This window comes from Epinephelus lanceolatus, chromosome 13, assembly GCF_041903045.1.
Source record: "Epinephelus lanceolatus isolate andai-2023 chromosome 13, ASM4190304v1, whole genome shotgun sequence".
NCBI lineage: Eukaryota > Metazoa > Chordata > Actinopteri > Perciformes > Serranidae > Epinephelus > Epinephelus lanceolatus.
In genome coordinates, this window is record NC_135746.1 from 2,648,353 (window position 1) to 2,659,708 (window position 11,356).

Genomic DNA, 11,356 nt, shown 5'->3' on the forward strand with positions numbered 1-11,356 from the left:
TTTCTTGTGCTGCTGCCAGACGTCTTTCCCAAGTGTTTAGACCTTTGAACCCTGAGCTAATTAGTGCAATTGCTTTCAAAAACATGGGGTAAAAGGCAATGAGCAACTTTGTAGGAAATGTCCAACAAATTGCAAAAAAAGAATAGATTTCAAAAATTACTTCTTTTTTTTAAACTGGAAAAAAATATGGTACAGAATTATTAGAATTTTGAAACACTTTGTTCAGGTCGTTTCCTTATTTGTTTATAACTTTTTCTTTCTTTTTTTAATTTTTATTAAATTATTTTTCAACTACTTTTCTTGTTTCTCCATTTTCTGTTTCTACTAATTTCTTGCAGATTTTGGGGTCATTTATTTCATTGCTCATTGCCTTCTCTCCATGTTTCTTGCTGAGGTTTCAAAGGGTTAAATCAGACAAGGAAAAAAAACCAGGCCCTTAATTTAAACAGTAACTGTAGCTGACATTCCTCATGTGTGGATATAATATGCAACAGTTGGGTTCAGTGCAGGTGAAACTGAACTGCATGTTGTACAAAAATACTCAGACATAAGAGTGCTTGTTGGGAATAACTCTCCCTTTAAATAATGAAGTCACCTTGGAGCATTCATTGGTTTGTTCTGCTTGATGGGCCAATGTCAGGACCAAGTTTGAGAAGCTTCAACTACACAATCACATATTCTCTGTTATTGGCATATAATCAAGTGTGTCCCTGAGCATGAGCAGCTACAGTATAATAAATACAGAGTAGGTAGACACAGAGGAGACTGAGAGAAACAGCACAGGAATGTTTGACTCTAAATACACTAAGTAGTTCAGTCGGTGGAATCAAAACAATGGTTCCCCCTCTTCCCTCTCTCTACACCTCCAGCCCTCCCCCCAGACTCTTGGATGTTCTTGGCCTTATCTCCAACACCTCTATCCCCATGCATACAATTAACCCTCCCCCTCTCCCTGCACTCCATCCCACCTACTCTTGACCATTACCTTCATTAACATGAGCACAATGGCTAAATAGAGAAAAGGCAGCGAGCAAAAACCACAAAACTGGTCTCTGAGCTCATTTCTATTCTTTCGCCGCTGGCTCGGTTTGACCTCCTTGTTTGCACATGTGGATGTGGTTACACTCAGTGATTCTGCTCCTTTTCTTTCTTTATCTTTTGTACAGCACACTGGCTGTCAACACAAATTAACTTGGCAAGGCCCCACATGTCTTCTGGGTCATAACGTACTGCAGACCTTTAACACTAATGTGCAACGTGTTGAGCTGTCTAATTTATCCCACCAGAGAATCAAATCAAGATGCAGCAGATGGGGCAGAAGATTAGAAGTGCTTATTGGTATCACTTGAGCCAGAACAAGGGCGCAGCGGCTTGGAAGGAAGAGCAATTGATTTGGGAAAATTGCAGGTGTTTTACAGTTGCCTGACTTATTTCAGCGGCTGCTTCTGGATAATGTGGAGCATAAAACAACTGGTGGCTTCAACAGTTTATCAAGCATGGTCTGTGTTAAAGGGACAGTTCACCCCAAAATCAAAAAGACATATTTTCTTCTTACCTTTAGTGTCATTTATTAATGTAGATTGTTTTGGTGTGAGCTGCAGAGTGTTGGAGATATCAGCCGTAGAGATGTCTGTCTCCTCTCCAGTATAATGGAACTAGATGGCACTCAGCTTGTGGTGCTCAAAGTGACAAAAAATACATCTGAAAAACTCAAAATCAATGTGTCTTTACAGAAATCATGACCTGGTTACTCAAGATGATCCACAGACCTTGTTGTGAGCAGTTTCATGGAGGAACTATTTTCTTTCTACCAAACTGCACCTGCCAACTGTATCACCGTGCAGAAGGAAGCGTGCAACTACTGCTAGCTCACCTAACAACACTAAGCTAGCTAATGTGACAGCTCAGCTAATGAGGACGCCATTAGGTGGATTCCTTCACCTTCTTTATACTTACAGCCAGTTTCTACTGTAGGAACCTTTCCAGAAACCTTACTTTCATATGACTGGAGTAAACAGGGGCTAAATGTAGTTTATGTGCCATAGTTCCCAGTGACAAAACAGTCTGGCCCAGGAACTGAACAGTGCCTGCTGGCTGGGAGACTGTGGAGGTATCGGGTGAAGTCTACAGTGTTGAATAATGCTGATTGGTCTAACACAAAATTCATGGCTGCTACAATCCCTTCACATCATCAGTTGCACACAGTGAGCAAGTACAGAGTGCCACTAGTATCACTGCTGGGGTGAGGGCTGAAGACTTCTTGTAAGATTCATTGTCAGGTTTCCAGAAACAGCCAGACGAAGAGCGTGTGAACGACCTGAGAGCACGAGTGAGTTCAAGAAATGGAGCAGCGATCAAGTCACGATAGGAAGCAAAATTTAAAGGGACAGTTCACCTCAAAATGAAAAAGTGAAAAAAAAAGTTGCAGAGCGTTGGACATATCAGCTGTAAGGTTGTCTGTCTTCTCTCCAATATAATGAAACCAACTGTAACACCGTGCAGAAGGAAGTATGCATCGACTTTTAGCTAGCTCTTAGCTAGCATTTAGGACTACAACCAATGATTGTTTTGGTTCGATTTTTATTTGATTAATCTGCCTGTTATTTTCTCTATAACTGATTATTTGTTCAGTTTTAAAAATGTCAGAAAATAGTGAAAAATATCCGTCCCAGTTCCTGAAAGTTGAAGTTGATGTCTTTAAATGTCTCGCTCTGTCAGTCCAAAACCAAAGACATTTAGTTTACTATGATATAAAACAGAGAGAAGTAGGAAAACCGTATTTTCTGACATTTTTTGCATTAAAAAGTTACTTTAAGAATTTATCGATTTGTCAGAACAGTTGATTATTTTTCTGTCTGCCAAGTAATTGTTAGTTGACTTATCGTTGCAGCCCTACTAGCACCACTGAGCTAACTAACGCTACAGCTCAACCAAAGAGGACGCCATTAATGTTTACATCTCTTGCTGTCAAGAGCCTCTTGTCCATGAGTAGATGCACGCTTCCTTCTGCACATTGATTCGCCTTATTCAGGTGGGTGTAGTTCTGTAGAAAGAAAATAGTTCCTACATGAAACTGCTCGCAACAAGGTCTGTGTAACCAGGGGCCTGTATCACGAAGCGAGATCAACCTTTCCTGGGTTACCCAGACCTATCCTGGGTTGACTAACCCTAACAATGGCAATCAGGATAATCGGTATCACGACGCTGGATATCAACTCGGTAACTCAACCCAGGGTTGCTTTATCATGAGCCGTGAACACGCACGCAGCGGACCAATCACAATCATGAGAGAAGCGCAGCGTCACTGAGCGTCACTGAGCGTCCTCACAGAGCGCCGTATGTGAGGGGAAAAAAAATATTTCTCATGTGAGGATCAGAGATTAATTCTACTAAAATATGAGGAGGAGAAAAGCAACATTAGAGAAAAGGCCAACACCGTGGCAGCTGCAGGAGGAGGAAACATGCGTGGCAACACATAACGGGATGAATAATGTTTAGTTTTAGTTTAGATTAGTTTATTTGCACATGATGTTAAAAACACACAGTATAACATTTACAAGATTAAAAAAAGAAAAGTGCCGGAGAGGTTAGAAGCCACTAAAAGCTTATCAAAGAAATTCCCCTGTCAAAACATCAGAGAGAAGAAAAAAACGGGTGAGGAAAGAAGAAATAGAGGAGGAGAGAGGGAAAAATCAAGACAAAACAAGGCAGCAAATAAAATGATGTGTAGGTTAAATGACTCATCACTGGTTCAAGTAGCTACAGTACCTGTACCTGTACATCTGACACTGATCACACCCTTGAATCCCATGAAATCAATGCTGCGCAGATGAATTGCGTGTATTACAATTATCGTCTAACATCATTGCGTCTGATAAATTGGTCTTCTTTGTCATAACGTTATATATGCTACAATAAAGCTTAAAGCTGACGCCACAATTAAATCATATCAACACCAAATTGATAGTCTGAATAAAATCATCCTGATATTGAGCTGTGTTAGAAATTAACAGCTGCACAAAATATACCTAGTCTCCCTCTTTAAAAAACAAAAAGGAAAATCCCTCAAACACCATGAAGTGTAGACATGATAGGCTACTTTCCACATTTCCAGCAGCAAAGCTGTAAATTAGGCCCATTTTCTTTAACAGGGATCATTTCCTCCAACAAAACAAAATGTTGGCACTAATTAATGGTGCTATTAAGTGTCCGCAAATGATCAGTTTCTTTCTTATGAAGGGGTGGGATGAAAGTTCCACTTCTTTCCACTCCTTTTTGAACAATCTTTTCATTGTCTGTTGTTGTTGCTTTCTTTTCTTTTTTAATGTTCAAAATAAACTTTCAAATCAAAATCAATCAAATTAATTAAACTTCCCGTCATGACTGGGCTGCATTTCTGTCAGTGGAGTCATTTTTTTCCGAACAGCTGATTGGCCAGCGGGTGGTGCTTTTTATAGGATCAGATTCAACCCTGAACTTACCCTGCTCCGGAGCAGGATAGCCGTTCAGAGTAAGTTACCATGGTGATCTACCCCGATAAGAACTGAACCGGCTTCGTGAGACTGAAAACCCAGGGTTAACCCTGAAGTTACCTCGCTAAGACATTAATCCTGCTTCATGATACAGGCTCCAGGTCATGAATTGTGGAAAGAGACACTGATGTTGAGTTTTTTCAACACCAAAACAATCTATCTCATCTTGGAGATGAACTGTGCCTTTAATGAGCTGACATGACGTGCCATTATTAAATAACCCATGATAATGAGAAGCAAGACTGAAGCACATGATTGATGCTGGACGACGGTTTATTGAACAGATTTCTTGACCTACAAACTGATTATAATGCAGGCTGCCAGTATGAACAGATGTGTAATGAAAAATAAAAATAAATACAGGAAGTACAGATGTAAACCAAGATCTATTGTTTCGGGTGGTTACAGCAGCAGCTCTGCGAACACACTGAAGAGAGGTCAAACTTCATTTAATGAACAGCAGCAGACAAACGTAGCTTATCAAGGCAGATATTTCCCAATCTGCCGAGGCAGTAGGTAGCTCTGGAGTGAAAGATTGTACAAAAATAAAACATCTTCATTTATATTCAGTTTCCATGTAAAGAAACCCTGTAAACATTTCTCAAAGATAGCACTGAAACCTAACCAAAGGGTGCACGATGGTTAAGACAATACATTCAACAGTGTAATGGGAACTATTTTAGTGCAAATACAGTGTGAATGTGAGAAAACTCACAGTTAATATCATGGTCATCACCGGTAGAAAAGGAGGTATTTTTGAAGTAGCAGTAAACCTCGACAAAACTACCGAAAACTTTGGTGCATAAAGTGTGTTTACATTCAATAATCGAAAAGGAAAAAATGACTGGAAGCCTGTTTGCAGAGGATGTTTGAACGAGAGGGAGTAAACTCATCTCTGAAAACAAATACCGGCTGCTCTTTACATTCAAAGAATTAAAAAAAAACCCACCAGGATTCTCCCGGATTAATATCAAGCATCAACAACAAAAACATACATTTAAGGCATAAGGATCTTACTACAATGAAAAGTGAAAAAATAAAGGACCCCGGGTACAATGCTTAGCAAGGATTAAAAGGAGAATGGAGGAGAATCGGCTTCAAACAGAAAGCCACCAAACAACAGCTTTGAACTGCCTTCTGCCTGCAGGGCAACATGCAGGGTTTAAACGGGCCCACGGCTCAGTGTCTTTTCACACACGTGCAAATGTCCAGGAGGGAGGAATGAGCTGTGGTGGTGGGGCAGAGGGGGGACACAAAGCATTTAGATGCTAAGCAAGAGTACGTCACAGTCTTTGGAACGTGAGGTCAAATAGTGTAGGTAGTATGTTTGAAGTAAAATGCACAGAAGGAGAGATGTGAGGCGTTCGGGGCCCAGAAGTTCTTCAACAGAGCTCCCGTGCTGTGTCAGAAAGCCCTTTGTTTAGTCACCCATGAACCAGTGACACCCCGTGATGCAAGGCTCGCTTCCACATGTAGTACGTGGAGCGAGGGGTGAAGGGGAAGTAAGACCTGAATTCTTTAAATGTGGGGAATGATTTCTCCTCGAAGCGCTGCTGCAGGAACAGCTTGGCCTTGGCCTTGAAGTTGGCCAGAGCCACAACATCCATCGCAAACATCCGCTCGTCTATGGGTGCCTTGTGGTGAAGGGCGTGCTTTGAAAGTGGGGCATCAAAGGAGGGCATGGGGGAAGTTTGGAGATATTTAGGACTCTCAACAAACGGATGCACGTGCTGACTACTTTCAACACTCCTCTCCGTGACCTTGTTTTCTGTTGCTGCGTTCTCCAGACTCTGTGGGAGGTTTATCACTGCGCTGGACGCGAGCATCTTCTTCTTGCGGTTCTGAGTGCTGCGCCACAGCCAGTAGAAACAAGGGGACATGGACGGGAACTTGAGCCTGAACTTGGTCAGGGACCATTTGGACTTTTGGATGTGCAGCTTTGCGACATCTCTGAGCTGTTTTTTACTCATGTAGGCCCGCCTGAAACTTTTGTGTTTCCGCCTGCAGATTCTCGCTCTAGGTGCAAACAACTGGTTGGTGTTAGGCAGGACTGGCGACAGACTTTTGGGACTGTTGCTCTTGTCGGCGTCTGAGCTGTCCTCGCTGCTGCCGACGCTCCCTTTGTAACCGCGGTTGAACATCAAAGCTTCTCTCCTCCAGTTGTAGTAGGTCGATCTGGAGATCCCTGGGAAGTTTCTTTTGAAGACCCTGAAGGGGAGGGAGGCGTTCATGGTGATGCAATTCTGCAGACAGCGCTTAGCTTCCTGCATGTGAGCTACGTTTTGGGCCCGCTCCAGATCCAGCTTGCCGAGGCTGAGGCCAAACATACTGGCCACGCTGTCGTGGTGCTCCGGCTCATCCTGTTTTGCTTCAGGTGAAGACCAGGCTTCCTGTTCCGTGCTCTCTCCAGGACTTATCTCTCCGGTTGACGACGAGGTGGAGAAGTTTCCTCCGGATTTCAGGAGCTCGTGCTTCCAGTTGTAGTACGACGACCTTGAGATCTCAGGGAAAAACTCTTTGAACTGGTGCAGAGGGATGAGCTTCCCTTCCAAGTAGCAGGCCTGCAGGAAATACTTTGCCTCGTACCTGGCTGCAGACTTTTTGCAGTGTTCCTGCGTCTGCCTCTTCCAGCGGTAGAAGGTTCTCTTGGTGATGTTGTACTTTCCCTTCAGGCCTGCGTAAGAAAGCTGCAAGTCCTGGTTCAGCAGCTCCTCGCTCTTGGTCGGCGACGCCCTCTGCTCGCTGTCAGGGCTCCCAAACGTGAGGTCGCTCCTCTGGGCTAGCGCCACAAAGTGGTTCGGCCTGAACAAGGACTCGGACTGCATTGCGCCAGACCACATGATGTGCAGGGTTAGTGGCTCACAGTCTTTCGGCCAGGTCCTTGGACGTATGACGCGGTTGAAATAGGGTCGGATCTTGTGGTTGAACATGGGGTAGATGGAGTAGATGTTAAACATCAGGACTGATGACAGCGCGTACACGTGCCACATGTTGGCGTAGGAGCCTGGGAAGCAGGACGCTTTGACATCTGCGTCAAAGATGGCCTCCAAGACTGTAACAGGCAGGTTGAGCATGTCCTCAGACTCTTCGGCGCAGAGGCTGAAGCGAACAGCCTGAAGCATCATTTTGGAATCGATCATCCCAGACAGGTAGTATCTCTTCCACAGCACCATCTCCAAAACTGTCCGTACCTGTGGGGACAAAATTAATGAAATCAGTCCTACGACACAGCTCGAAAGAATCTGTATTAATGCTCTAAGTGAAACACATTTGGACCCTAGAGACCAAAATCACTGCTCACCTGTAGCTCCAAGCTGAGTCCAGTGTTGCCCACAAGCAGCATGCTGACGGCATCAAACAGCAGGTTGCCTTCTCCCTTACAGTTCAGAGGCAGGAGGCCCACGGGTGCATCAGACGGGTACAGGCCATGAGCCGTGTCATCCACACCCGCCCACTCAGGGAAATCATGACAGGGGCTCTCGGGCAGCTGAAAGGGAGCGAGGACCTGATCCACCTCCAGGGCCACTCTGGTCAGAGCGTCCAGGCCAGAGCTCTCTGTGGCCTCCTGGAGCTCCCCCAGCACAGACAGCACCACCTCCTTCCTCTGAATCATGCCTGGGGATGTGATGGGAGCTGGAGGGAAGAGGAGAGTTAAGATAATGGAGGAGGAGAGGGAAGCTCAGATAACTCTGAGAAGTTCAGAGGTATAAAACAAAAGGGAAAAGGCTTAGGAAACGTGTTCTTTGTTACCAGGAGAATAGATTATGTAGATGACTGTGGTCTACCCACACTCAAACAACAGCTGCAGCTTTAATCAAAACACTGCTGCTGCAGTTAATAAACATTTCTCACGTGTTCCTAATTCACTGCAACAGATTGATTTCTGCACAGTCAAGAATCAAACTGATCTGTAAGAACTACTGAAATGCATTTTTGCTGTTACTCAACTGTTCCATCAAAGTTTAAAATATTTGTTTCAATCTCTGCAGCAACAACAACAACAACAACAACAATAACAATAACAATGGCTGTTTAAAGGTCCAGAGTGAAGGATTAAGATGCATATATTGGCATGAATGGAGTATAATATAATGAGTGTGTTTTTTTGTGTATAATCACCTGAAAATAAGACTCGGCATGTTTTTATTACCTTAGAACGAGCTGTTTATGTCTACATCAACTCCTGGTCTGCAGACGTTGCCATGATGCACTGGCATGTTTCTACAGCAGCCCAGAGCGGACAAACCAAACACTGGGTCTAGATTTGTGTTTTTTAGTTAGCCACCAAAGTCAGCAATCCCTCTGTGATGAGAGCTTCAGGAAAAACACTGATTTTTTTATCGTTAAACTGCTTTATTCAGTGTTTTTATCAGTTTAAACCACCATTTGTTTTGGAGAAGAAGAGACCTCTGCCGATAAATCAGCTCACGGTAAAAACCTCCTGAACATCTGGATCAGAAATAAGGCGAGAACATACTAAGCCGTCTTTACTACATGTCAAACAGCATTGGAGAAACATTGGCTTGAATTGTGAAACTGCTCTACTCAGTGTTTTAACCAATTTTAATCACTGGGTTTGTTGTTTTGGAGGAAGAGACCTCTGCAGATAATATAAAAACCTCCTGAGCGCCCGGATCAGAAATAAGATGAGTGCATAGCCTGTAAGTTATCACAGAAAAAGGTGTGCACGCATAGCAGGCTCTGGGCGAGCAGCATGCCAAACAGCATGGGCAAAACACTGATTTGTAACATGAAACTGCTTTATTCAATGTTTCTGCTAGTTTAAATGATCTGGTTTGTTGTTTTGGAGGAGAAGAGACCTCTGCGGATAATTCAGCCCCCAGTAAAAACCTCCTGAACATTTCCATCAGATATAAGGCGAGCACACACTAAGCCCTACTCACTATGTGCCAAACTGCATGGAAAAACACTGATTTGTCACATGAAACTGCTTTAGTCTGTGTTTTGACTAGTTTACATCATCACATTTGTTGTTTTGGAAAGAAATTGGCCTCTGTTGATAATTCAGCTCCCAGTAAAAACCTGAATATCTTGATCCAAGTTATCAGAGAACAGAGCTGAGCATAAATTAGCATGCACTGGGCGAACGACCCATTTGCTATGTGCCAAACAGTGTAGGAGAAACACTGATTGTAACATGAAACTGCTTTGTTCTGTTTTTAGCAATTTAAATCACCAGGTTTGTTGTTTTGGAGAGAAAGGGACCTCAGTGAGTAATTCAGCTCCCAGTAAAAATCTCATGAAATCTGGATCACAAATACGGTGAGCGCATACTAAGCCCTGTTTGCTACATGCCAAACTGCATAGGAAAAACACTGATTTGTAAAGTGAAACTGCTTCATAGTGTTTCTACTGCTTTAAATCACCCGATCTGACCTGATCTCAGAGGAAGAAACCACTGCTGATAATTCAGCTCACATTAAATGCCTCCTAAATGTGGTGTCCAATCCGTGTTTTTACCAGTATAAATCAACAGGTTTGTTGTTTTGGAGAGCAAGAGGCCTCTGCAAATAATCCAGCTCCCAGTAAAGCCTCTTGAATATCTGGATCAGAAATAAGGTGAGCACATGCTAAACCCTACTACCTATTTACCAAACCTCATAAGAAAAACACTGATTTGTTGCGTGAAACTGCTTCATTCTGTGTTTTTACTGATTTTGATCACTTGATCTGATCTGATCTCAGAGGAGGAGACCTCAGTGGATAATTCGGCTCCCTGTAAACTCTTCCTGAACAAGAAACACAGAAGGAAATCTGTGGAATTAAGTCTCAGCTGGTTTCAATCTGAAATCCTCACCACTGAATCCTCTAAATTTTACACACTGGTCCTTTAAAGTTAGCCCTAAAGCACATCGCATTTAATAGGAAGTCACTAATTGTTGTGTGCTTCAACTTTCTCACGTTAAACTAGCTGCAGAATATGACTTGCGTTGTTTAAACTGATCTCAGATCAAATTCAAAGTCATTACCTGCACGGCCTACTTTGTGCTGCGTAATCATTTTGGCTTGTTTTCCTGCCTTACGTGATTTATTTGCAGATTTCTGTAGTTTCAAACATTAAATTGAACCTGCCGAGTTTAAATTGTTGATGTGGAGTTTATACGGTACTTTAAAAGAACATGAAGCGCGCATCTTAAATTAAAATGAACCAAATAGCTCCTGTTGAATCGTAAAACGATGTTAAGATAAAGTAACTTCTCACCTGAGTGTCCAGAGACTGAAGAAAGGCACTCAAAGGAAGTCTCTTGTTTGTGTCGGGGTCCAGCTGATAGTGTTGATCTCTCTCCGGGAGTTTTAGTCCATTGTGCGCGTGCAGCTCCGGAGCGTCCTGTCCTCCTCCGCTGAGCCGGTGGAGAGATTTGTGGGAGCGATAAGCAGCACCTCCCTGCAGGAAAGTGTTAATCGTCGATTCGCTTTTTTGTCTCTGCGTCGAGAGACACCTCCTTCCTTCCCTCCTCCCCCCTCCTCCTCCCCCTCCTCACAGCCAGGGTCAATTTCAATGTGAAGTGTTAACAAAAGCCAATGTGTCAGAGGGCCATCAGAACACAGAGGCAGACTTGTAAGGCAACAGGTATCAGTGCTTTTAGCTTTTATCTACATGTTTTCTGCAGATGACAGAACAGGTCACTATCAAGGTTATTTGTCAAGTGCATTAAAGGACAGTCAGGGTTATTTCTCCCTCATGAATTAACTACTTTATGTGGTTGCACACATATTTCTTCTGTAAAAACACAGAAAAATCAGACCCTTTGCAGCACTGAACTTTCCTGTACAATCACCGTGAACTGATTTTGTTTTCCTGC

At 43.2% G+C, this 11,356-nt stretch overlaps 1 protein-coding gene across 1 annotated transcript; it reads right to left on the reverse strand.

The window, feature by feature from the left end:
- Positions 1-4,787: 4,787 nt before the first annotated feature.
- vrtn (vertebrae development associated) lies at positions 4,788-10,943 on the reverse strand. The gene is made up of 3 exons (XM_033648358.2): positions 10,756-10,943; positions 7,834-8,165; positions 4,788-7,723 (listed from the first exon to the last, which is right to left on the reverse strand). The coding sequence occupies exons 2-3, from the start codon at positions 8,143-8,145 to the stop codon at positions 5,957-5,959; spliced, it is 2,079 nt and encodes a 692-aa protein (XP_033504249.1). The 5' UTR covers positions 8,146-8,165; positions 10,756-10,943; the 3' UTR covers positions 4,788-5,956.
- Positions 10,944-11,356: the final 413 nt, after the last annotated feature.